At 35.7% G+C, this 27,988-nt stretch overlaps 1 protein-coding gene across 1 annotated transcript; it reads left to right on the plus strand.

Moving 5' to 3' along the window:
- The first annotated feature begins 290 nt into the window (after positions 1 to 290).
- Positions 291 to 27,974, plus strand: FH (fumarate hydratase). The gene is made up of 10 exons (XM_069064479.1): positions 291 to 467; positions 3,857 to 3,991; positions 8,523 to 8,633; positions 11,679 to 11,855; positions 13,025 to 13,207; positions 16,272 to 16,437; positions 17,559 to 17,762; positions 19,024 to 19,151; positions 21,578 to 21,731; positions 27,764 to 27,974. The coding sequence occupies exons 1-10, from the start codon at positions 354 to 356 to the stop codon at positions 27,904 to 27,906; spliced, it is 1,515 nt and encodes a 504-aa protein (XP_068920580.1). The 5' UTR covers positions 291 to 353; the 3' UTR covers positions 27,907 to 27,974.
- Positions 27,975 to 27,988: the final 14 nt, after the last annotated feature.

Raw genomic sequence — 27,988 nt, forward strand, 5'->3', positions numbered from 1 at the left:
AATGAACTGGACAAATTTCCTGAATGACAGGCACCACTTCTCAGCGCTACCTCTAGTTAGAACATTCCTCTCTTCTTCCGGCCCCTCCTCCCATCCCCTTTCCAACACTTACATCTTCCAACTCCCACAATTCCTAGGGCTACTCCAGACGCAAATTAGAGGAGGGGTGGAGAAATGCCACTGAACCCGCCCTCCTTTTAATTGGCTAATAAGAACTAGTCCCACCTCAAGGGCCTGGCACAGGATTTTGTATTGGGTAAGAAGAAGAAGTAAGGCGGTGTGGGCGGGGTAAAACTGCCGGTGGGAGGCGTGGTCCTGGTTCCCTGAAGTCGTCCCCTCGCTCGCCCAGCACCATGTACCGTTCTCTGCGGATCCTCGTCCTGCCTAGCAGGCTTTTGCAGCCCTCTCCTCTGGGCCCAGCCTGCGTTGCCTGCGCCCTGCGGCGGCCTCCGATCGCCGCTCGAATGGTGAGGGCCTTTTGCTGCTTTTGTGCTCCCACTGCCGTCCCGGGGCTTAGCCCGCGGTGACCTTCACCCTCTCCCTCTACCCATGGGCTGAGCCGAGGCGAGCCGGGCCAGGCCTGGTCAGGTCAGGCCAGGCTGGAGTCCTGGGCTTGCGGTTCCCAGCTAGGGGAGAAGGTTAGGTTCCTCGTTGCATCTCTTCCCACGACCAGGGCCGGGGACGGTGGGGTAGCTTTTTCTCGGACACCTTCTGGTCCATAGTCCGAGAGGCCTTAGTAGCCAGGAGTATGTGCGCATGCGCCGTCGTGTAGCGCCCGCTTCAGGCCCTGCTGTTCCGAGTATGTGCAGACACACCATCGCTCTGTTCTGTCTTTCCTAATTTCCTCTTCTGTAAAATGGGGATAGTAATAATAATGATAATAGTACGCACCTCCCAGAGGCGTTGTTAGAATCTAATGAGATAATATTTGTAAAGTGCTTTGCAGGCCTATGTAAATACTAGCCATTTATATTATTATTCTATTAAACTTACTGCTAGGCTCGGCATTTTCTCTCTTTCCTCCCCAGGCTTGTACACATCCCTATCCTTCTCCCTGAAAAACCTGAACTTTTATCTGAAAGATGCACAACAAATTGTTGTGGTACTTAGGATTCAGGTTTCCACAGCCCAGGATTGCTAAGTGACCCACCCGGAGCTGCCTTTCCAAGAACTAGACCTGGGAGCACGACTGCCGAGGAGAGTCAGCTACTGGGTTGCCCCAAGGTCCTTTGGAGAACAAGTGTGTCATGATATTATTACTCCGTGGTGCCCTCTTTTTCCAATCTGAAAGAGAAGGTAAAAAAAAAAAAATTAAGGGCTTCCTCACTCACCATGCTGTGACCTGGATTTAAACCCCAGGATATGTATAATAAAAGTATTTTGTGGCCCAGAGCACTAGACTTGGAGTCAAGAAAACTTGAATTCAAATCCGGCCTCATATACTCATTAGCTTTGTGATTCTGGGCAAGTCACTTAATCTGCGCCTCAGTTTTCCTCATCTGCAAAATGGGTAAAATAATAGCACTTACCTCCCAAAGTTGTTGTGAAGTTCAATTGAGGTAATATTTGTAAAGTGCTTGGCAGACCTTAAAGTGCTACATAGATTCTAGCTCCTGTTATGACTTTCAGAGTATTACTGAATTTCAAGGAAGTTGACTACAATAGTTTTGTCTGTCTGATTGAAAGAACTAATTGTAATTCATAGTGGTCATATCATGATAGTTTTGTTTTGATAAATGAGATCATGTAAAATGTTTTTTAGTTATAATTTCATATAAATGTAAAAGCTGTTAATATTTGGAAGAAAATCAGTGGAAGAGGAGTTCCAAGTCCAAGCTATGGCTACTACTGATTTGTTTCAATGAGTCCTTTTCATTTTTTAGTTTCTCTATTTATAATTGAAAATATTGACGATGCAGCCTTAAAAAAAGAAAATATTTATCAAAAGAATGTTGAGATTGTATGTAATCTCAGTTGTATACAAAGTGTTTATTGACTGACTCTAACAGTATCTATGATTTCTTTATCCCAGAAGAATGTGATATCCAAAAAAAAAACCTATGGAATTTGACCTTGTCTTGGTGTATGATATGAGTTTTGGTCTATACCTAGTTTGTGTACTCCTCTTTCTCATTCCTTAATTATTTTTTTTTATGTCATTCCCTCAAATTCACCTTATACCTGTACCCTCTGTCTATTTATATTCCTTCTAACTGCACTGTACAATTTTTAGGAATTACAAGTATTATCTTGTAGGTATATAAACAGTTTAGTTCTATTGATTCCCTTATGTTTTCTTTTCCCTTTTTAGGCTTCTCTTGTATCTTAATATTGGAGATCAGTTTTTTTGTTTAATTCTGATTTCCTTATGAAAATTTGAATTCCTTCTATTTCATTGAATTGTTGTTTTTCAGTGGTGTCCAACTCTTCATGACCCCACTTGGGGTTTTCTTGACAAAGATGCTAAAGTGAGTTGCCATTTCCTTCTCTGGTCCATTTTGCAGATGAGGAAACTGAGGCAAACAGGGTTAAGTGACTTGCTCAGAGTTACATTGCTAATAAGTGTCTGAGGCTGGATTTGAAGTCAGATCTTCCTGACTCCAGGTCCAGGGCTTTACCTGCTGCCTCAGCGTAGCTCGTAAATTTTAAGCCCTAGGAGTGAAATTATTTTTCTTTTTAAAAGTCACTTTGATATATCACTGAATCACATCATCAGATTCATAAACATTAATTATAGACAAGTATGGTCAAGTTAAACATTTATTAAGTTCTTAGTATATGAAGGGCTTTAAAAGTCAAACAGGATTTTATATTTGCTTATAGGGGCAATAGAAAGATTCACATGGTCAAATCTGAGCTTTAGAAATACCATTTCGGCAGCTGAGTTTCACATAGCTTTTTGAAATCTCCTGCCTAGAAGAGAAACTAGTATATCCAGATTCCAGATTTGTATTCTGTAATTGGAGTCAGAGAGGTGACATAGTGGATAGAGTGTTGGACTTGGAGTCAGGAAGATCTTGGTTCAAATCCTGCCTCAGATAACCGTGGGCAAGTTACTTAATTGGTCTCAGCTTCAGTTGCTTCATTTGTAAAATGGCAATGATAATATTATTTCTTCCTTTCTGTTTAGTACCTACACCTCACTCCTTTGGAATTTGTGTTGCTTATTCCCTTGCTTGTTCTACCCTCCCTCTCTTTTCCCCCACCCCCTTCCCTGACTGTTTCCTTGTTGAGTTTTTGGTCTGTCTGTCTCTGTCTCTGTCTCTGTATTTTCAGCTTCCTTTTATCCAGTTCATATGAAAGTTGCGTTTGTGGAATTCCATCCCTTCCTCTACATTTAAAAACTCCTCATCTTTATCCTTACTCTGGAAAATGGTGATTTCTCTTCCCTTCTTCCTTTCCTCCAAATGGGTATAATAATGGCCCTTTCCTTTCAGGGATAGATTACAACTACACTTTCTTTAAATTCTTGGGAATTTGTCCTGTTTGGGTATTTTTTTTTAAGATAAAGTAGAATGAGAGGCAGATCTCTTCATAACATTAATTGGTCAAAGCACAGTTGATAGGCAGCCTGCTGAAATAAAGAAGTTGACCTTTTTCTTTCCAGTGTACTTATGCATCTTGTTCTTATTTTATTTTGACAAAAAATAGTCAGAATGTGAACTTTGAAATGTAAGAAATACTTCTGAAATTATTCACAAAAAGGTGAGCAAGGTGTAAGAGTAAACAAGACAAAATTTAAATATAATTTCAAGCCTTTTCTGACTTGTAAAATGATGTCTTTATTCCTAACAGTTGATTTCATTATATACAATATTGTGTTCTAATGCCTTTGTCTGATAATCTTGTTCCTCAGGCAAGTCAAGGCTCATTCCGGATTGAATATGATACCTTTGGTGAACTCAAAGTCCCAAGTGATAAGTATTATGGTGCCCAGACGGTGAGATCTACATTAAATTTTAAGATTGGAGGTGTAACCGAAAGGATGCCAGTGAGTAATTTTTGTTGGAAGATTATTATCATAATTTGAACTGAAAATCTATTAGGATTGTTAAGCTTAAAATGATTAAGATCTGTTTCTCTCTGTTCAAATAAAAGAAGTTGGAGCTTTCTCAAATTTAATATGGTTCTATTTTTTACATATACATAATGATGTCAACAATTATAGAATCTCAGAATTGAAAGGAAAATCAGAGCCAAGCCTTAGAGGTGGAAATGTATCCCAGCATTGGGTTGGTCTGTGCAGAGGCATGTTGCATACGTGCCAGGGTAATGAAAATAAAATGTAAAGTTAATAAAAGATATTAAGGTAAAATAAGACTGGGGAGATAGAAGGGAGCCAATTAAGTGGAATTTGTATCTTACATTAGAGACAATAAGGAACCACTGTAAAGATGGGTAAGAGAGTGGTGGGGTCAGATGTGTGCTTTAGACATCTCAGTATGTTAGCTGTAGTGGATAGTGGATTGGAGGAAAGAAATTAGAATCCTAGGGACCTGTTAGAAAGCTACAATAGTATCAGAAGGGGTAGTGACTGCTCTGAGAGGTTTTTCTGAAGTTTTGACCTTGGTTGGCAGCTATGTGACAGAATGGATGTGAGACTCACTTTAGAGTTAAAGTTGACAAGACTTTGCAGATGATTTGAGAAGTAAGAAAGGCAAAAGAATCAAAATGACTAAAGTTGCAAACTTCACTGGAAAGATCATGGCATCCTTAACAGAAATAGGGAAATTGAGAGGAGGGAGAGATTTAGGGGAAAGTATCAGTTCTTTGACATGTTGAGTTTAAAATGCACAGGGAACATCCAAGTGCTGTGGAAGGAGCACTGGGCCTGGAGTTAAAGGAATTGGGCTGAAATCCCAGGTTTGAAACTTACTATCTAGATGGCCTTGGAGAGATCCCTTCTCTGGGCCTCAATTTCCTGATTTATAAAGTAAGGAGTTGGACTAAACCTCCATAGTTCCTTCCAGCTCTAAATCTATATCCCTAGAAAAAAAATACACCCAAGTGAAGATGTTAAGCAGGCACTTGGTAATGGGGGACCATTGGAGAATATAAAATTTAAATGGTGAACCACATTATAAATGAAACAAGAAGACAAGTTGCGACTGAATGGAAGGATCGCTTACAGATGCGCTTTGCAGAGGCATACGAAAGAGTTTGAAGATTTGGTTTCATCATGTGCCGCAGGACAAGAAATATTTCCTGAGATGCTTAGAATCCTCTTGAGAAGCCTAAGCAACAAGACCACCCCAAAGTTTATATGAATGTCTCTTGCAGAGGAGGAGAGATTCAGAAATTCTGCGTAGAACTTAGTATCTTCCAAAAGCATGTCAGTATATACATTAATATTCAGTGTGTGCTTTGATGGTCTTAGGAGAGGTTAGTGAAAAATATAGTGGAAGGTAATGTTTATTGTTCAGAAAAGAAGAGAAACTAAAAACTATTAGACCTCTGTTACAGTAGCCTTGTGTCTACGTAGAACAAATATTCTCTTTTAGAATAGAAGTGGAAAGCATTGGACAGACTGAACACTGAAACACAACAAAAAGTGAAATTGACTCATGAAATGATGACTGATTCCTAATATCATCTGTTAATGTACAGCTAAACCAGACTAATTAAAGCAAATGTCAAAATCATTTGTGCACAAGAAGAAAAGCTGAAACATGAGGAAATACACTGTGCAGTTACAGTTGCACCAGTCCTTTATAGATCCACCCAGGCCATCTTGCTATCTCCCTTGCTTCTTTCTTCTCCCATCTTTACACCTCTTACTTTAGGCATAGTAATCAAATAAATTATAGCATTACTTCATGTAAGAGTGTGCTAATTGACTACCTATGGATTACCTCACTACTGCACTACCCCTAGAGACCAAAACTCTTGGTTACCAGTCCCCTAGATGTAATGTCTTGTCTTATTAGAATCTTAAGTTCCTTGAGGGCAGAAACTATCTTGCTTTTCTATATTTTATCCCCAGCACATAGTATGGTGCTTGGCACATAGTGAACTCTTAATAAATGCTTATAAATTTATCCAACCTATTAAAAAAAAGTATTGGCACTGAAAAATGGGAAAGAAGTAAAGGAAAAGACATTTCCACTGCTTATCACTATTTCCTATAGACATTTAACAGATATCAAGTAATCACCACAACAGGGAGAACAAAACAGCTAACAAACCATCTCAGCTAACAAATAGTCTCCTCATTTAGAGGAGACATATAACAGCTTGAGGGAATGCTAATTGAGATTGCAGGTTCATTTGTAAAATGTTATGAAAGAGGATTTTTAGATTACAGATAATGCTGCCTCAAAAAACAATACTCAACTTGAAGAAAAAAATGAGTCTATAGAAAAAGCTTAGTTAGAGGACAAATTAAATCAGATCATTCCAAGACAAAACTAGAGAATAATAATAAATATAAAATTTGAAAACAAATATGTTATTATCCTTACAGTGGTCTGTTTTCATCATGATGACAGTAGAACTGCTCAAAACTGTTTTGGAATAGTCCAAAAGCATTTGGCCTAATATCAAGGTCCTAAATAACGCTGTGTGATGTAACAACAACAACAACAACAACAACAATAATAATAATAATGGTAGTTAGCATTTATATAGAACTTTAAAGTTTGCAAATGTTATCTTAACAAATATTATTTCATTTGATCCTCACAACAATGCTGGGAGGTAGGGTCCATTATTAGCCACATTTCACAGATGAGGGAACTAAGGCAGATACAAGGAAATAGAAATGACATTTAGGAAAAATTATAAAGATCAGCTGGACTGAACAAGTTATGTCCACAGTTAGCTAGAAGAGATAGATGTCTTCTGGCAACAACATGCTTTTGAAAACATTTTGAGGGATTGATTTTCAACATACTTGAAAAAAGGAACAAGTGGAAAAAATCAGATTTATACCACCCTACCCCACTGAAAAAAAACCAGTGATAAAGAAGATAACTTCTGTCCCATGTCTTCTTTCTTATCTTGATAAAATCTTCCTGAGAATGACCATGGCCTTATCAAGGGGTATCCTTGATGAAAGTATGGAAAGAGAACAGTCAAGACTTTAACAATTTTGTGTAGCAGGCTGCATCTTGAGTCACATAATTTACTGAATGTTACAGAAGTTAACAAGATCCTACTGTGTGATATTTTTTATGACCAATAACAACAAAAAATTATTTGACTTGTTAGAATAAAATGTATTTCTCCTCCAATAAATTGTCTTTTGGTCATGTTATGATAACATGGGTCCTTCATAGGTATGAAAACAGGATACTTAATTCAAAGATCTTTTGACTATCATCATCAAATGAGATCTAAACTACAAATATATTTTTTGAGATACTTTTCTCTGTAATTGCTGTCTTAAATGGAGGCTAAGTGGGAAAGGGATAATTGGTGAAGTCATTCAGATGCTTTTATGGATGATACATTGATTGTGTACCAAGAACCAGGATAACACAAGACCTCAAAAAAAATTAACTGTTGGTCAAGGAATAAAGGCTATTGTATATACTATGACATGGAATTAGAAGTACAGTCTGTTGAATTTGCTTATCAATACCTTTGTCTTAGATACTGCAAATGGACACTGACTTGAACTCTGAACTGAATAAGAGAAAGAGAAGTGGACTCTTGCATTTTGGACATTATGCACTTCTTTCCATTGTAGGATGCTTCTCAAAACAAACCAAAAATAAATACTAGGATTTTCCTGATAGTGATATCTGGAAACTAAGAGAGACTACCTAGAAAAGGTTAAGGCCAGTAGTTTCAGAAGTTACCAAGAAGTCAAGAAAGATAAGGATGGAAAAAAGACGGTAGAATTTAGAAATTAAGAAATTATTACCTTGGAAAGAGCTATTGCGATGTAAAGATATCAAAAGCCAGATTTTAGGCTGTTGAGAAGTGAGTAGGAGGTGAGTGAGTATAGACAATAAGGGGAGATGGCTTTTTCAAGGACTCCATCTATGAAAAGGGAGGTGAAATACAGGATCATAACCGAAGGGGATGATAAATGTGTGATCAGGACCTGAAGTGGGTCATGTCATGAGAGAGAGGGGTAAAATGATGGATAGCCAAAGTGTTCACAAAATATTAAAAGATCTAGTAGAAAGCCTCCAGCATATTCAGTGTACTCTTTCTGGAGGATTTGTGGGAGAACATTGACAAGAATTACTAAGGATGAGAAGAGGTGGATGAGTTGAATTGTGCACCATTGTGAGAAATAATCACATTGATAAAATCAGCTACTGAAATGTATGGACAGCTTTTTTAAGGGGGGCACATATATTGAATTTTTTTTAAAGCAATCATATTTTGCATACTCTACAAATAAGCTCATTATTATGATCTGTCATTGGTTATACACAGCTATAGTCTCTATCTTCTAAATATATTTGAAATTATCTTGATACCAATTTTATTATTGGCCTCAGTTTTTAAACCTGCATAACCAATAAACATAATGTGTATTTTGAGAAATATTCTAACTGTAATTACAGATCCCAGTCATAAAAGCCTTTGGCATCTTCAAGCGGGCAGCTGCTGAAGTAAACCAAGATTATGGCCTTGATCCAAAGATTGCTGGTGCAATCATGAAAGCGGCAGATGAGGTAGGAGGTGCTAAATATGTTTCTTTTAAATCATCAGACCTATACCAAACTCTGTGAATGATTTTTTTAAAAAAATCTGCATAGACTGGGTGGAGATTGGTAGAAGGCCACTATAGGGCATTATTTTATGAAGATAAATTTTTTTTAATACATGACTTGTTTTCCTGGGTCACGACATGGTTTTGCTATTTCACTTTTGCTTTCTTTTGTTTTCCAGTGGTAGTTTCCCCAGATGTTGTGGTTAAGCTTTGATTTATTTATTTTAAGTAATTGGGGTTAAATAATTTGCTCAAGGTTACACGGCCAGTTATTTCTGGGGGTGGTGCTAAGTATATGAGCCCGGATTTGATCCCCAGGTCATCCTGACACTGGGGCCGGTGCTCTTACTCGCTGTGCTACCTGGCCTCCCCTAAGCTTTTATTTTTCAGTCTCCAGACCTTCTTTATTTAACTTTAAGTTGTTAGTAACTCTAAAAAAACTTACCCGAACAGTATACTTTTAATAACAAATGACATTACATAATATTTTGCAAAAATACTTTCCTCGCAGCAGTGATTTAATGCCATTGTGATCATCTCTTACAGATGAGGAAACTGAGGTTCAGAGAGTTTTCTTAGATTGAGTCAGAAATGTTAAGTGATTGGCCCGGTTACATGGCTAGTAAGTGTTTGAGTGGGGATTTGAACCCAGGGCTTTTTGTGACTCCCAAGTTCAGTGCATTTTTCACTGATAATTTCTTTTTTCTTGTATTTTCTTATCCAAAGACCTGATTGCTTTAAGTAATAAACTTCTCCAATTATTTGTGTTTTTAAAAGTAGAAGGAGTATATAGTTCATGTTAAAAATATATGCCAACTCAAATTAATCTCAAGCATGAAATTAAGCTTCTTTGCCTAATGGGCTTATAGTAATTTAAAACACAGATACACACACACACAAATGGAGAGGCAAGGGAAAGCATGGGTACTGCCAGCTTCTAACATAGGCAGCTGCCGAATGCTGGGCATCTGTTAGGTGACTCATGGCATGAAGAAATACCTATCTGTGAATTATGATTTAGGTTACTAGTCCACTGTTAGGCTGACCCTAATTGATCTATCCATTGAATTTCAACCTATCAGCTAAAAACAAATATACCTGTGCTGAAAAAATGAATCTCACCCTTAACAGGTAGGGTATCTCTTTCTTGGTTAGACATTATGGATACTGAAATGGTAGGTTTTTGCATGAATTACTTGTTTAAATCTGTAACTTTGAAATAATTGTTCTATGCAGGAAAATTAGTTTTTATGTTACAAAATATTTGTATAGTGTTAGCACCTCCTTCCTGACTCTGATTCACTTGCAAATTCTCAACTTCTTTTGTTTTTTTTAAACTCTAAATTCTCCCACCAGTCCCTTCCCCATCCACTGAGAATGCAAATAATATGAAATTCATTGTACATGCACAGTCATGCAAAACTCATTTATCTATTAGCCATGTTGCTGAAAAAAAGTCAAGAAAAACAAAGTAAAAAACAATCTGCTTCACTGCACTCATAGTTCATCAGTTCTCTCTCTGGGCATTTATTCATCGTGAGTTCTATAGAATTGTCGTGGATCATTGTATTGATCGGAGTAGGTAAATCTCTCACTGCTGATCATTCTTACAATATTGTTGTTACTTTCACTTAAAAATTCTCAAAATTAAATAAGACAGACCATTTAGTCTGACCTGTAGATAAGGAGGAATCTCCACTCCATCAGGTGGTTCCCACCCTTTACAAGAATGAAGGCTTTTATAAAAGATGTTTGTTGAAAAATTATGTACCCCCAACATGATAGAATTTAGGTTGTATTGGTATCTGTTGACTGAGAATATGTATAACAGCAAAAAAAAAAAATCACTGAGTTTAGTTGATACTTTGAAGTGCACCTGTATGATCGCAACATAGATCACAGTTGAAAAACAGTAATGGATGTAGTAAGTGCCTAGTATTCACTTTATAAAAAGAATGTTTACTTATTTTTATTTACCTATGGACTATGTGAACCTTCTATAATAAATAACCTTGTAGCCCCTCAGGGTCTACTGCTGATAAACTCAGAATCATTGCTCTCTATAATCCTCAACAGAGGAAAAAAAGCCATTTCCTGCTGAGGAAGCCCATTCTACTCTTGTTCAGCTCTGATTTTTAATAATCTTTTTTCTCATATTGAGTCAAAATGTTCCTCTTTGCAAATCCTATCCATTGCTTAGTTTTGCCTGTGTTCAAGCAGAGCAGATCTGCTACCCCTTGCATGACAGCCATTTGAGCACTTGAAAACAGTTATGATCCTTCTAAGTCTGTTCATATCCCTCAGTTATAGAATTATAGGACTTAGATCTGGAAGGGACTTTAAATGTCTCTTGTTTTACAGATGAGGAAATTGAGACTCAGAGATATTAAATGACTTGCTCATGGGCCCACAGTAAAAGTAGCAGAGCTAGGATTCAAATCCAGATCCTCTGGGTCTAAATCCAGCCCCCTTTCTACCTGCGTTATCCTGCCTCCATCCTTCAGCTTCTCCTTATATTGCATGGTCTCCAGGGCTTTCAACATCCTAACCATCCTTCTTTGGAAACATGTCAGTGTCCTTTCTAAAATGGGGCACCCAGTTCTGAAAACAGTACTCCAGATGTTGTCTGGCACAGAAAGAATACAGTAGGTCTATCAGCTCCCTCCTTTTTTCTTAATGCAGCCTAAGATTGTGTTAGCTTTTTGGATTGTCCTGTTTCACAGTGTACTTATTTTGAACTTTCATACCAAGGAAAGTCTCAGGTCATTTTAGTTTATGTGCATTTAACATATATATTGTATGCCGTACAAAGTGTAAGTTACATTTTGGAAGGGGTAAGGGAAGGAGTATAGATAACAGTTGAGAAAAAAGATAAGCTTACTTATAATAAATAAGAAAAAGTATTATAAATAGTAGTTAGTCACAGAATGAAAAAAAAATAAAATATTTGGCATTTAATTTTGTTGTTACAATTAATCCCCTTTTTTTTTTTTTAAACTTTTTACAGGTAATAGATGGTAAATTAAACGACCATTTTCCTCTTGTGGTGTGGCAGACTGGGTCTGGAACCCAAACAAATATGAATGTCAATGAAGTTATTAGCAATAGGGCAATTGAAATACTAGGAGGAAAACTGGGGAGTAAGGATCCTGTACATCCTAATGATCATGTCAATAAAAGCCAGGTCAGTATATAGTTTCAACTGTTTTCTTTTATTGTAAGATGAAAGGGACAGCACAAAGTCTTTGGGAAGCAAAACTTAAGCCTTTTTAAGGACAAGGCGGGTTATATTACTCCTTTCTCTGAGTAGGACTTCTCCTTGGGCATCTTATGTAAAAAAATTGTCCTGATTATGTTTTCCTTAGATATCCTAGAAATCACTGTTAAGGAAGGATGATGCATTTTGCATAAATTCAGCGTCTTTTAAACGCAACGGAAAGAGGCTAGATTAGCCTTTTAAATCAGAGGCAGCCAGAGTGATATAAAATCAGTAAAATATTTAATGGGATTTTAAAATAGAACACCAGTTAAAATGGAAAATGTTATAAAATGGCTAAAAGGCATTTACACATGCTCCCTTACCGATATGTGGACACAAGTTTGTTTGGATCAAAAAAGGCAAACCTGTTAAAAGTTTAAATATGTATATATGCATTTCCTTTTCTTGGCTTCACTTCATAAAGTACCAGTACTAGAGGCTACAATATAGGTTAGGAAGATTTTCTAAAAGTCAGCACTTAGAAACCACCACTTTAGTGAAGAATTTAAAGAAGAGTGTACTCTGGACACATCAAGAGTATTAAATTGCAAAGCCAGTTCTTCCTTTCTCTCAGATTTGCTTTGGGTGGGTATGGAGGTGGCTCTTTTCTTCTTTAAAAATTACTTTCTTAGTGTTTTTATTTTTAATATTCTTTGGATACTTAAAGGATACTTAAAAGAAATATTTAAACATCATAACTAATTTTTAGAATTTAAGATTTGTATTCAGTATTTTTGAAATAGAATTGATACACAGAGACATCAACTACTGAACTTACCTCAGATTTTTCCATTTTAAACTTAATTCTAGATCAGCTAAATTTTAAGAAGTTGAATTAGATAGAAACTTAAAAGAAATAGAAAGGATCATGTCCCCCAAGAAGTTAATAGCTAGTGAATGGTACAATGGAAGGAACAGCATACCAGATTATTCCTTATGTGTTGATCTCCCGCCATTGGTAGATGATCAGTTAAACATGAATACATTTTTAGGTGGGCTTACATTTGTGTAGTGATACATTACATTTCCTCAGAAACTCAATACTTCAGGTATTTTTTTCCACTACTTCTGATTTTAACCTTTTTTTTTAACAGAGCTCAAATGACAGTTTCCCCACAGCAATGCATATTGCTGCAGCAACAGAAGTCCATGAAGTATTATTACCTGGATTGCAAAAGCTTCATGATGCTCTAGATGCCAAATCCAAAGAGTTTGCCCAAATAATTAAAATTGGACGTACTCATACCCAAGATGCTGTTCCACTCACTCTTGGGCAGGTAAGAAATCAACAACAAAAATGTATTAGATTTGTAAATGCATTGCACTACTAAGTTATTTTGTACCGCTTAATTATCACTGTATTTAAGTTAACACTATTTCAGTGGCTTAGTTTATATCACTTTTTACTAGCAAGAGAATTTTTGTTCACTAGCAAAGAATTCTGCTTTTGCATTTATAGTCACTGAGAAGTTCTTAGATATTAATCCTTTTGCTACTTAAAACATTTCCACAACCTCTTCCTTCATTGAATAGGTTAAAAATAAGCATACATTTTATTTTATTCTAGCTGAATCTCAATTTGTGTATTATTCTGACCACATGTGGAAGGATAAGCACTATAATTTGCTAGGTTATTTTCATGTATTTACTGAATACCTACTGGATGTGAGGAATATTAAAGTATAAAGCATGAGCTTCTAAGCTTAAAAGATAATTTAGAGGTTAGAATCCTGGTTTGGATGGGTAAGATACTTAACCTCTTTGCCCCCATATTTCTTCATCTGTAAAATGAAAAGTCTTGACAAGATGATCTCTCTAAGATGCCTTCCTGGTCTGTATTCCATGATTTCCATGAAAAGCTGCTCTCAGAAGGCTAATAATCTAATTTGGGAAAGAATATAAATATACATATACTTATATGTGTATATATATTTTCATATATATAAATGCAAATATATACACACACCATATAGTTACATATGTCAAATGGATTACTGGCATTATAAGCTACCTATTAGAAGTTCAGAGGATGAAAGGAACAGGGGGCAAAGGAGTGGATGTTAATTGTGAAAGTTTCTTAAAGTACTTCTTTCTCACCCTCCAGATCATGCTAAGCAATAGTGTATGAGAAAGATCTCTTATTTCACTGCCTAATCATGGCATGGTGCCTGGCAAACAGTGGTCACTTAATAAATATTTTGTGGACAGACTGAAATTATCCTGAGTTCTCAAAGGCTGCACCAACAGGATGGAAGCTCTGGTAGATCCTACCTACTAGAAAGATTTTGAATATAGGTAGGTTTGTTGCCTTAGGATAGCTTAGCTAACTGCATAGAGGCTCATTATCTGAAGGTTGGCCACCAGGTGATAAATTTTTAACTGCAGGTGCTTATAAAGATTATTTCCTAAGATGTATAAAGGGTGTGATCTATTTATTAGAGGATGTGCCCATGCCAGTGAAATTATGAATCACTGAGGTTTTGAAGTTTTCTTTAATTGAGATCCAGTTCAAGTGGCCAGTGAAGAACATGTTTTTCTTGTGTGTGTCAGATATTGAAGATGCCTACATTAAAAACTCCTACTCCATTAGGCCATTATTCTGCTTTTTTTTTTAATCAATAATGATCATCCATGCTTAGAGATTGTGTACTACTATCTACTTTGCCATAATCTTTTTATCAACAGTCTTTCTATAAATGATTGCTCTTATAATACCATCTACATTTTTTTTTTGCCTTTTGGAGGGCAATTGGGGTTAAGTAACTTGCTCAAGGTTACATGGCTAGTATTTTTGTGTGGGTGTTAAGTGTCTCAGGCCGGAACCGAACCCGGGTCCTCCTGACTCCAGGGCCGGCGCTTTACTCACTGCACCACCTAGCCGCCTCATCTACATTTTTTAAAATACTGTGTATATTATTACTATACAAAATATGAATTGGCAGATATGATCTAGAGATGAGAGAGTTAAAGTGGCTACCATCTTTGCCATACAGATCTGGAACTTCATCCCCCAATCTTGTTATATTTTATATGTCAATTATAGTACAAATTGAATATTCATGCTTCTCTGTGTTAGTTCAAAGATAGAAACATTTGAAAGGAATATGATGGGGGTAACTTTTAATAGGTAGAGAAAAAAGATTGCAAAAGCAGACGATTTTTCCTCTAATGCCAGCTTGTGGTATTATTGTATTATTGGTATTATTATTGTGTACCTAGTTATTCAGCCTTTCTTTCAACTATGAAAGTGTGCCAAGACTCACCAGTTAACTTTTTGCTAGTATATTCAGTAAATTGACATCAGCTATGTCTCTATACTCTTCCTTCTCACTTCTACTTATTAGAATCTTTAGTTTCCTTAAAGCTCAATTCAAGGCCACTTCAAATATAGGGCCTTAACTGTTTTTCCTACTCTCCTTCTCCCCCAACTACTAGTGCTACCCTCTGCCCCCAAATTACTTTGTATTCATTATATATGTTTTTATATATGTACATGTTTCCACCAAGAAAGTACAATCTCTTTGAGGTCAGGGATTTTGATTTATCTCCTGTGTCTAGCAGAGTGCCTGATACATTGTAAATTGTTAAATGATGCTTTCTTATTGATTGATTTAACCTAATAGATTTGAATTAAAAATTAAAATGTAATTTTGTAGATAAAAATAAAAAATTATGATTTAGTGGAAAGAGCACTGAATTTTCAATTAGTTGACCTCAGTTTATTTTCAATGCCTCAATTTCCTAATTTGTAATATGAATACATTGAAATAGATGATTTCTAAAATTTCTTACTGCTCTGTATACTGTTAGGCTATTCATTTTGGTTTTTGTTTCCTATGCCAAGTTTGTTTTTGTTCTCTATTCTTTGGACTATGAAATTTTTGATAATTTTAGCAATGAATTTGTTTCACAATATAAGAATTCTTGGACTTCCTCTCTTCCTCATAAAAAATTTTTTTTGAGGGGGGAAGGCAAGACAATTGAGGTTAAGTGACTTGTCCAAGGACACACAGCTAGTAAGTGTGTCAAGTGTCTGAGGCCGCATTTGAACTCAGGTCCTTCTGACTTCAGAGCTGGTGCTCTATTCACTGCGCCACCTCGCTGCTGCCCCCCCCCCAAAAAAAAAAACCAAAAACAAAACAATTCTTTACTAATCAAAGTAATCAAAATGACCTAAGATTTGGCTAGGCAAATTCTGTAAAGTTTGTTTGAAAGCCAAATCTCTATATCTATACCTATGTCTATATATATAATCTATATATAATGCTATTGGGGTGGACTAGAGAACAGATTTAGTATGTATCTTAGGTTGTTTTCACCTTGATTTCTCTATCTTCAAAGGAATTTAGTGCTTATGTTCAACAACTAAAATATGGAATGGCAAGAATCAAAGCAGCCTTGCCAAGAGTCTATGAGTTAGCAGCTGGAGGCACTGCCGTTGGTACAGGACTAAACACTAGGATTGGCTTTGCAGAAAAGGTGGCTGCAAAGGTGGCCACCCTTACAGGTGAGGGAATGAATGTGGGAGTGAATATTGGCTTATGTTGTGTCAGTCTGGGTGGTTGTTGCTTTTGCTTAGTATATCAGTATTAAACATTTTTTCTTGAATGCTTCCTAATTTCAAGTTCTAATAAATGTATTAAGGACATATCTTAGCCACCTCAGAAGATATTAATGAGAATCCTCATCATTTTTAATCTTCTTTTTTATGAGTACTTAGAAAATTTAATTAACATCTACTTGTGAAAACCACATTAACTCTATTATAATAGTTATTCAGTTATATTTCCCATAAGGATTTTTTTCCCCCAAGTTTCAAAGGAGAGCAGGATGATAGGGGAAGTTGGAATTCCACTTGTGTTATAAATGTGATGTTTTAGATGCTAGTTAGTAATTGCTTAATTTCTTTTCCATTTTCTCATCTCATATCTTAAATTTCATTTACAGTGTTATACCCTCTCTTGTTAAAGAAAAGAAGGCACCATGAATTAATATTCTTTTTGTTTTGTTGTTTCTTGTTACTATGCTGTTTTGTGACAGGCAACATTAAAATCGAAGCCAGTCTCATAAATAAAAGGAACAAATATAGTTTATGTATGTATATTTTTAGGAGTATAGGAAAATCTGCTTTACAGAAAATACTGGCTTTCCTAAGCTTCTCTTTTAATCAGTAGTGGTCTCCAGAGAAACTTTTTAAAAATGTAGGTAGTATTTGTTGGGTTGAGGAAGTATGGGGCATGATAACTCATGAACCATTATTACTCTTAACAGATGCATTTATCAGATTAGTAGTGTGTATAGTGGAATTCTGAGAAAATGACATTTAGTTCAGTTCAGTTTTGAGAGAGGAAAAGGTTAGCTGACAGAATTAATTTCAATGTGAACCCTGGACCTCATTGTTCTGCTTAGATGTACCTAGGGAGGTACCAAGCACCTGAGGTATACCTATAACCAACACTGGTTGAAACACATTTATAAATCACTTGTTCAGCTGTTTGAAATGAGATAATTCTCACATATTCTGATATCTTAGTTCTGGTCAGATTTTGACTTTTAAAAAAGAAATTACATCTTGATTTCGCTTGTCCCTACTGATTCTTAAATCCTTTTTTTTCTTCTTTTTCTTAGGTTTGCCTTTTGTTACTGCTCCAAATAAATTTGAAGCATTGGCTGCTCACGATGCTCTAGTTGAACTCAGTGGCGCCATGAACACTGTTGCCTGTAGTCTGATGAAGATAGCAAATGATATTCGTTTTCTGGGTTCTGGTCCTCGCTCAGGCCTGGGAGAGCTGATTTTACCTGAGAATGAACCAGGAAGCAGTATCATGCCAGGTAACAAACTTAGTGGTAGAACTTCAGTCTAGCTTTTTAATTTGTCTTTTTAGTGCCCCAGCTTATTTTTAGAAGCAGTAACCACATAATTCAAAAAGTGGTGAGGCAAGAGATGCTTAAAGTTTCTATTAGGATGTTGTAAAGGTATGAAATTTTGCAGACAGGCTGTTTGAAGCATTTACTCATTTACCTTGTCATATTATGGAAGGACCTTCCAAAAGTGATGTGAGCCAAGCCTCCCACTGCATCATGGTGAAATTTATCAAGATACTGTATAAATTACTGTTGGATATTTCTGCATCACCCATAAGTGCAACAGTCTTCATAGGGTTGTGGCAGCCAGGAAGCAGGGGCTTGTAAATGTCTAAATTACTGTGTCCCTTTGCCATAGACTAACACCTCAGACTGATTTCTTGTCTCACTGGGAAGTACTGTTTGAAACTGCTGGCTCCTTCCATTGTATTACTGATTCTACACTAATATAAAGGTCTCGTCTTTATTATATGTTTTAGAAGTTTTTAGGATTATGTCTACATTTTCATTTTAAATTATTTAACTTTTAAAAAAAATCTCAAAACAAATATCAAATACCTTTCCAGTTAAAGGCATTATTATTCTGTGCACAGCCCCTTGCCCTCAAGGAGCAGAATACAATCTAATGAGAAAGGAAAGAATATGATACAAGGTATGCTGTAATGGCAGCTTCATGGCATTGTGGACAGAGAACCAGGACTGGAGTCTGGGAGACCTGAGATCAAATTTGACCTCAGACACTTGCTAGCTATGTGACCCCTAGGCACATAATTTAATCCTGTTTGCCTCAGTTTCCTCATCTATAAAATGAGCTGGAGAAGGAAATTTCAAACCACTTCAGTGTCTTTTACAAGAAAACCCCAAATAAGATCATGAAGAGTCGGAAGTGACTAAAAATGACTCAACAGCAACAACATGCTGTAATGGGAGTAAAGTAGAACTTCTTATTAAAGTTACTATAATAAGTTTTAGGGAGGAAAGCTCAGGGAAGGCTGTTTATGTAGGAGGTAGCATCTGAGTTGGGTCATGAAGAAGTAAGGGGATTTCAGCAGACAGTTAGGTCAAGGAAACTCTTTATAAAGGAGGAATATGACAGGAGCAAAGGCATAATAAGCTAGGAGAGTACAAAATAAGAATGGGATTAGCAAAGGAGATAACAAGTAATATAATTATTGTTGTGTTAGAAATTACTCTTTCATTGGCAGCATTTTTCTTTTTCTTTTCAAAGGAAAGGTGAATCCTACCCAGTGTGAGGCTGTTACCATGGTTGCAGCACAAGTAATGGGAAATCATGTTGCTGTTACAGTTGGAGGCAGCAATGGACATTTTGAATTGAATGTTTTCAAACCAATGATAGTAAGCTTTAAATTTAATCTTCAGTGTATCTTGACTTTAATGTATCTTGATATTTATTTTGGTGTATATCTTTCATAGATTATTCCTGAAATGCCATATCATGTATTCAGGAAGCAAATACAGGTAAAAGAGTATTAATGCAAAAAAACTAGCCATGTAACCTTGGGCAAATTACTTAACCCCAATTGCCCTCCAGAAGGCAAAAAAAAAAAGAGTATTAATGTTAAACAATTAGTCCTAAGTATCAATGTTGGTGTCTTTCTTGTACATAATTCAAGTGATTTGATTTTAATGCCTTAGAACAATGCTCTAGTGCATCCAGTTAGCATAATTATATTTAATATAATTTAAAAAATATTTTAGATGAGTCATATTCACATCTAAGGTCTTTAAATATTTAGTGCTTTGTATGTAGTATGTGTTCTGTAAAAATACAGCTCATTTTTAAAAGTTTAGTTGATATGAAGATAATTGGCCATTTACATAGCACTTAATGGTTGCAAATCACTTTTCATATATAATCTTTTTTAATCTTCAAAACAATTTAGTATGGTTGGTACATTGAGTATTTTCCTCATTTTATGAGGAGGAAACTGAGGTTCTAGGGTCCTGACTCATGTCTCCTTCTGCTGTTAACTTGCTTTGTGATCCTGGACAAGCTATTTCATAAAGTATAAGGATGTTAGTACCAACCATTGCAAGATAATCATGGAACATATCAACTAGTATCTCAAGAACTTCACAAATATAAAATTACCTGATATGTTCATGTTCTCACCTGCCAGATAACCTGAATTTTCTGGCATAAAGACTTGTAGTTGTTTTATATAGAAAAAGTTTTAAATTGAATTACATTGGGAAGCAGATGTTTATGGTCTCTCTTTAGAGAAGGTAATAGCTCATAATTTTTCTGCCCTGTGTAAAATATTTTTAAAAAGTAAATCACCAAGGGTTTGCCATCAACTCTTAATTATTCTTTTAGTCTCTGAAAATGTCTGTATTCGATACAGTATTCTTTCAAATCACACCTTCTAATAAAGATTGCTCAGAAAAAAATATTTCCCCTCCTTGATCTGGACAAAAAAAGAAAATCATGTACCCTAAGTTTACAGTAGCAAATGGGGATCTGATAACAAAATCTTTGAAGTTTTTTTTTTTAGAGGACTATAATTGATGTGCATCACCCATTCACTTTTAATCTGTAAAACATTCTAAGGTATTTTGTGAAATTCAGTATTTTAAGGATCTATAATTTCATCCATGTGGATTTTCCTTTTACTGTTATAGATTGCAACCCTTCTGTATGTAGCAGACAATTTTCTTGAATTTCTGTGGTCAAAACTTTGTCATCTTGGGCCTTAGGCAGCAGATGTAAATCTATCATGGAACCTATAGTAAGACCAAAGCTTAGGAACACTTGCCGCAGCTTATGGTTCACTGACATGGCATTTGAAAACCCAGGGGGTGCTTTGATACCATGTAGTGGAATTATAATAGAAATCTGAAGATTTGTGAAAGATACTATTTTATAAACAGAGTAGTGGTTCTATTATGTGGCTGGCTTGGGCAAATCATAGGATGACCTGATTTTTCCTGAAAGATTCTATCAAGGTTTGATAGCTTGACCCTTGGCTACAGCACCCAGAGACAATCCAGGAGAAAAAGATTTTAACCAAATTCATTCCTATAGTCCATTTTCACCTCAGTATAAATTTCTTAGCAGAATACATAAGAACTCCCTTCTTCCCCTAATAATTCAATCACGTGCCCCACCCCCCCAATTTTTTTTTTAAGTCCAAAGTCTTTCTTTGATTTCTTTCTGTCATGTTTTACTGTTTGTTTGCCTGCAATTATGAAGAAACAGCAACCTTTTTGAGTTAGGATTCAGTTGTTTCTGGTCCTTTACAACTTGAAACTATTTAGCTATCTTTTCAGTATGTGTCTCCTACATTAAAGAAAAAACATAGTTCTTTAGATATCTGAAGCCTTTATACTGAGTCTCTCCCTCCGAGGCCAGATCTTCTCACAGAGTATATTTTATTAGCTATTTCTGAATCTCTATCAGAGAAAGCAAAAGTTTATGAGGCAAAGCAGGATTTCTGAAAAAATTCCTGTCAGGATTTTATGAAATGATTGTGTATGTGTGTGTTTCTGTGTCTGTTTGTGTGTCTGTGTGTTAGAGACAGTCAGAGAGACAGAGAATCCATTTTGCCACAATGACTCTGTGTTCCCAGTTCAGATTACAACCCATCCCCGTCTGCCTATCCGGTGTGACCATTGTTCACAAACTCCTATAAGTTTGTCATGGGTCCATTCAGTATGAAGTTATGTAGGGTGTTTAAGTATGTATATATACATATATGTATTTGTAAAATACTATTTATGAGCATGTAATTTTGGCACTTTATCGTTCCTTTCTTTTGTAGATTAAAAACGTCTTAAATTCAGCAAGGCTTCTGGGGGATGTATCAGTTTCCTTCGCTGATAACTGTGTGGTTGGAATTCAGGCTAACATAGAAAGGATCAACAAACTAATGAGTGAATCTTTGATGTTGGTGACAGCTCTTAATCCTCATATAGGTAAGTATTGAGGGAAGAAATGTGTGACTATAACACTTAGGCCAAAAAAGAAAGAAAACAAAACAGCAATTAACTTTTCAACATTATATACTTAAGTAAACACTCAAAACTTTTTGTATTTAAATAGTAAATGCCAAGAATTTATATATAGTATTTTGAAAATGCTATATTTATTGGTCAAAATTCCATTGTTTAAATAAAAATTTTTTTAATCAAATAGCTTACTAAACTTGGTTAAAAACTTTTTATGATTATTTTATCATAGTGGAATTTATATAGCTAACATTTATGAAAGGATGATTCAGAATAATACCTGCATGGAAATGTCACTAGGTGGCACTTGTTCTCCATTGATCAATGACTAGATTTTTGGCAATATGTGTTTTGTTTTATATTCCTGCTTTTCTATATTATTTTGATCTTTTTAAAATGTGCTAATTTTTGTCTAAACTCATTTCCTTCAGACTTTCTCCTTTCTTTATCAGGAATAAAAGATGTAAAACATGGTACATGGACAAGCCATATAATTCTTACCAGATACTTGTTTTTTGACTTTTGTGGATTTTGTGGATCAGGAAAGAATGTTTTCACCCTGATGTGTTGTGGTTGTTAGGGGAATTTAGAAGTTTTTTTCATAGTAATGAGTCAAATCTTAATATCATTTTCTTGTGAAAATTAGTATTTAGACTACCTGTAAATATTCTCACCTTTATAATACTGAATTATCTAAGCAGATTATATATTCCTTTCAATGTCAATTTAAAACTAATTTTGCAGAAATAGAGTAATCTGGTTTAGGCATCTCAACCTAATCTTATCTCTACTTTATTTAAACACTGTTACAGCAGCGATTTTTATACTTTTTAATTTTTTCTAACAACTAATATTGTGTTCCTGATCTCACAGTCATCAGAAGCATTTGGCATTTTGGTGGGTATGTTGTATTTTTATAAGACTATCAGGATTTATTTTCTTCAAAACTCTAGAGTTATCTTGTAAACATTTGAGTTTTAGAATCTGTATGTTCAAGACTTTTTGGATTATTATCCCCATATAAGTGACTCCCAAATATAGTTCTAATCTCTCTGCATTCCCACTTTGTTCATCTCCTCATGGATATCTTTTCTTGAATTGTTTCATGGAATTTTCAAACTCAAAATATAAATGATTCAACCCATTATCTTCACCTCCTCTCCCCCTACTCCCACTCCCATTATCTTCACCTCCTCTCCCCCTACTCCCACTCCCCACTCCTCTCAAATTTTTTGATGACAGGCTCATTCTCTTAGTCACTTTCCTTGCTTCAAGACTCTTCCTTCTCTGGTATCTTGTCAGTTACAAAGTCTTGTACACATCTATTCTCAAATCCCTCTCTATCTCTCTGTTTACATGGTTACCACCCTAGTTTATTACCTCATGGATTCCCAGTCTCTAGTTTTTTCTATCATTAGTCCATCTTCCACGGGTCTTATCAAAGCAATCCTCTTAGAATCCCCTTGCTGAAAACCTTCAGTGGCTCTTCATTGCCTATAAGGATAGGACTTGTGCTTTTATTACTTTAGAAGAACTCCCAGATAAGGAAATTAACTCTACCAGTGCAAGTCAACACCTTTTATGCAGCTTATAGTCTTTGTTGAGGGGCTTCAAGGTCAATATGTGCTCATTTGATATGATATATGTTGACAAGACTTGAATCCAGGTCTTTCAGTCTTCAAAGCTGGCTCCTTGCAGTCTACTATGTTGCCTGTAGGATGAAATACAAACTTCTTAGCCTAGGCCTTAATACCCTTCCCTACATGACTCCCACTTGTGTTTCCAGGCTTATTTCTTACTACTACTCCCCTTCATGAACTCAAATCAGAATGAACGATAAAAGTATTACTGTGTGCTAAACACTGTACCAAAAGCTACGGGTACAAATACAAAAGTGAGACAATCCTGTCTTTCAAGGAGCTTATCTTCTAGTTGGCATAGATAAGTTTTTGTCTGGGAAGTTAGAGGGATGGTGAGTGGAGCCTGAGGACAGTGAAATTGGCCTACACTTTGTTCTCCAGACTTGACATTCCATCGCCTACCTCTGCTCACTTTCATAGGCATTGTCTATAACTAGAATCCTTTTCTACTTTCAAGATTGATGTCATGGGTTGTTCCCTCTTCTATGAAGCCTTTCCCTTCTTCTGATCCTTTCTTGTGTGCCTTGTGTATTATATATGATATATGTCACAAACGATTTCTAGCTGGTGCCTGTTTTCTTTGTTTTGTATACCCCTGTGTCCCTTATTTCTTTGTAATAATAATGATGGCTGGCACATAAATGGCATTTGTAAAGTTTGTAAACCTCTCTGTATCTTTTGTATTATCTGAACTTCACAACAGTCTTGTGAGGCAAATATCATAATACCCATTTTACAGATAAAGAACCTGGGGGAGGTGAGGTGGTTAAGAAACACTTCCATAGTTACACAGTCCACTAATAAGTAATTGAAGTCTATTGGAAAACGAGGTCTTTCCCACTCCAAATTGCACACTGCATGTTCCTTAAGAAATGGTACAAAGAGATGTATACTAGCTAAGGATGTAAAACGGTGACATAGTTTAATTTAGTATCTCTCACAACCACATTGATCTAGTTTTCTTAAGCCTTTCTTGCTTTTATCTTTATATTGTTGCTAACATTAAGTAGAAACAAATCTTATCATAGAATGTCAGCATAAATTGCTTATTGTCAGCTAAAAAGGGGGGGAAATGCTAGCTTTTAAAGAGTATTCAATATATAGTATTACTTTCTTTTATCACTATACAGCCTGTACTTTTGTCTGGAAAGATGTGAGTAAATGAAAGAATCATCTCAAAAAAACATTTATTAAGTACTTATTATTATATACTAGGCACTATATACTACTAAGGACTACGAATAGAAATACAAGCAGAAAGAAAGCTATTTCTACCTTTAAGGAATTTATATTCTGATAAGAGAAAACAGCACTTTACATAGAAACTTAAAAGAGGGAAGGTGGGGGTTATGGTAGAAAAAGTCTAGATAGTCAGAAGCAGAGTCCAGAGAGGAAGGAAAACATGGCTGATATGGGCATTTTACTTAAAATGGTGGTTCTAGAAGGCATCAGCCAATAAGAGAAAGATCTCTTGGGATGAAAACTACTTCCACATCTATTGAATCTATTGAGGAATGACTTTTTGTCTTACATATTTCTATTAGTTGTCTCTGTATTTTAGATGGCATATTCTTATGAGAGAGATTTGATACAAAGGGTTTTTACCCCCCTTGTTGAACTCTTAATGAAATTGCATTCATTTTGTTCATGCAAAAGCTTTTCAATTTCATGTCTTAACTCTTGCTCTTGTTTGGTTCTTACCCATAACTGAAAATAAATAGGTTCTGGACAGCTAGGTGGCGCAGTGAATAGAACACCAGTCCTGGAGTCAGACACAACACAAAAACTAGCCTTGTGACCTTGGGCAAGTCACTTAACCCCAATTGCCCTACCTTCCCCTCTCCAAAAAAAAAGGAGTTCTTTTAGGGGCAAAGGTAGCGCAGTGAGTAGAGCGCTGGTCCTGGAGTCAGGAGCACCTGAGTTCGGATCTGGCCTCAGATACTTAACACACACACACACACACACACACACACACACACACACACACACTAGCCATGTGACCTTGGGCAAGTTACTTAACCCCAATTGCCCTCCAAAAAGCAAAAAAAAAAAGTATGTTCTGCTTTTCTTTTTTATGGTATAATCATATTATACACACACACACACACATATAATTTCTAATTGGTATTCATTAGATTATTTTACTGTTGTTTCTTGTCTTTATCCTTCCTTGGTTAAGATATGAGGACTATATACATACATACATATTCATATATATCCATATCATGTATCCATTTTGAATTTATTATATAGAGTGTCTGGTACGATTTTAATATAAATCTGTTTCTTTCCATAACTTTTTTCAGTTTTCACAGGAATTCTTGTCAAATAAAGCTTTTTCCTAATTAAATTTTGGAGTTTATCAAACACTCAGTTATTGAGTTTAATTATTTTTAATTCTTTGTTGTCTAGTCAGTTCCATTGATCTTACTAGTACCAAATATTTTTAGTGATTACTACTTTACAATGTAGTTATAAATGTTATTCCCACCTCCTTCATTGCTACCTTTCCCCCCCATTGTTTTCCTTTAATAGTCTAGAAATTTTTCCCCTCCAGATGAATTTTTTTTGTTTTGTATAGCTATGTAAAATATGCCCTTGGTAATTTTATTGGTTTAGCAAAACTGACTCTGTAAATAGTCCAGCCAACTAAATATCCTTCTAGTTATTTTGTTTTGTTTCTTCATTGTAAAGGGAATTTTAATCACATTAATTAAATCCCAACTTTATGCCAAGGAGGGATTGTTTGCTATGTGGGATAAATATATAGCTATCCCTGCCCTAAGGAGCTTACAATCTAATTGAAAAGAAGGAATAAAACTAATTCTAGATTGTGTGATACAAATACGTACTTTTAGAAATCCTGAGATATTAGATATCACTATAGGTGGGGGTGATTGGAAAAAAAATGAAGGAAGAAAAGACTTGAGCTGAGCTTGTAAAGAAGTATAGAATTTGGATTTGTGAATTTTAGCAGCTGTGTGTTGGGGGGGGGCAGAAACAGTATTATTGAACTATAAAGTCAGGAATTAGGAATTAAACTATGAAGATCTGTGTGTGGGACCACAGTCCTCCCATATTAGAGCAGGGCAGGCCTCAATTAGATGTGGATATTGAGACCCATCAACAGAGTGGAGAAAATTCGTACCTTGAGAATCTCCCAAGGTTGGAAAGGAGCTCAGAGACCATGAGCTCCAAAGTGTACTGAAGGGGGTCTTGTAACTTTTCCTTGAAGATCTTGCATAATGAAGGCCCCCACCTTCTAAAGTAAACTGCTCCATTTTGGGCCAATCACCCCCACCCATGTTACAAATTTTGCCTTTCCCTAACAGGTAGGCACTCTCTTAGTTTCCAGTTTGGGGACTATGAAAAGAGCTCCTACAAATAAATATTTTTACATATTTAAGTCCTTTTTCTCTTTCTTTGATTTCTTTGGAGGTGTTGTCCTAGTAGTAGTAGTAGTAGTAGTATTAGTATAGCTAGGTTAAAGGGTGTACACAATTTAACAGTTTTTGGAACACAATTCTAAATTGTTTTCCAGAATGGCCAGACCAGTTCACCATTCCACTAAAGAGTACACTAGAATGCCAGTTTTCCTGCATCCCCTCCAACATTTTTCATTTTACACTTTTATCATTTGTCACTCTGATGAGTGCTGCTATATGTTTTTGCTAGGATTTTCTTTGAAAATTTATAATTGATATTCATTAGATTATTCTACTATTGTTTCTTGTCTTTATCTTTCCTTGGTTAAGGTGTAAGGACTATATTTGCCTTTTAAAAGGAGTTTTAGCATAACACTTGCTTTTTAAAATCATTTGTATAGTATAGGTATTATTTCTTCCTTAAAAGCTACAGGGAACTGAAAAGAGGAGAGTTGTTTTGCGTTATTTGTAAAAACCCTGGGTGAACTTAGAAAATGTGAAGCTTAGTCTAAAGAGAGGGCTTTTGGCACAGCTTGTCCAAGAACTTGGATATGGATTTGTGTCCTGGTTCCATTTTTTATCAGCTGTGTATTGAGCTTCCATGAACCTGAATTTGTTCATCTTTAAAACAGGAATGACAGTATTTGTATTTTCTACCTCATAAGGTTGTTGTGAGAATCAGGATAATATGTGTAAAGCACATTGTAAATTGTAAAACATATCCAGAAGCTAATCACCTGTGTCTGGTACCCTGCAACACTGTTAATACAGAATTTGACTTGTGGGTTATTGAAGGCTTTATTTAAAAAGTTATTGTTTATTTTTTTAGATTAACTTTGCTGCATTCTTAAATAGACATTTTTATGATGCCTTGTAGCTGCATTATTTTTTGTGTGGAAACAGCTCTTTATTTCCTCTTTATTTTTTCCTTCAGGATATGACAAGGCTGCAAAGATTGCCAAGACAGCGCACAAAAATGGATCAACATTGAAAGAAACAGCTATTGAACTTGGGTATCTCACAGCAGAACAGTTTGATGAGTGGGTGAAACCTAAGGACATGTTGGGTCCTAAGTAATATATTTAAATAAGCATTTGTAAAAAAAAAATATATTATTATTAAACTGTGTTGAATTTTGAAAGAAATCTAGCAGCCTCTT

Source organism: Petaurus breviceps, unplaced genomic scaffold, assembly GCF_028583685.1.
Source record: "Petaurus breviceps papuanus isolate PSGF00001 unplaced genomic scaffold, PetGlider_PUasm1.0 90633, whole genome shotgun sequence".
In the NCBI taxonomy this organism is placed as follows: Eukaryota; Metazoa; Chordata; class Mammalia; order Diprotodontia; family Petauridae; genus Petaurus; species Petaurus breviceps.

Bases quoted from the DNA above. Each gene is read 5' to 3' on its own strand.
- FH (XM_069064479.1), top strand. From the start codon at position 354: ATGTACCGTTCTCTGCGGATCCTCGTCCTGCCTAGCAGGCTTTTGCAG. The intron at 13,208-16,271 runs GTAAGAAATCAA...CTATCTTCAAAG, and splicing joins TTCCACTCACTCTTGGGCAG to GAATTTAGTGCTTATGTTCA. The intron at 19,152-21,577 runs GTAAGCTTTAAA...TTTCTTTTGTAG, and splicing joins ATGTTTTCAAACCAATGATA to ATTAAAAACGTCTTAAATTC.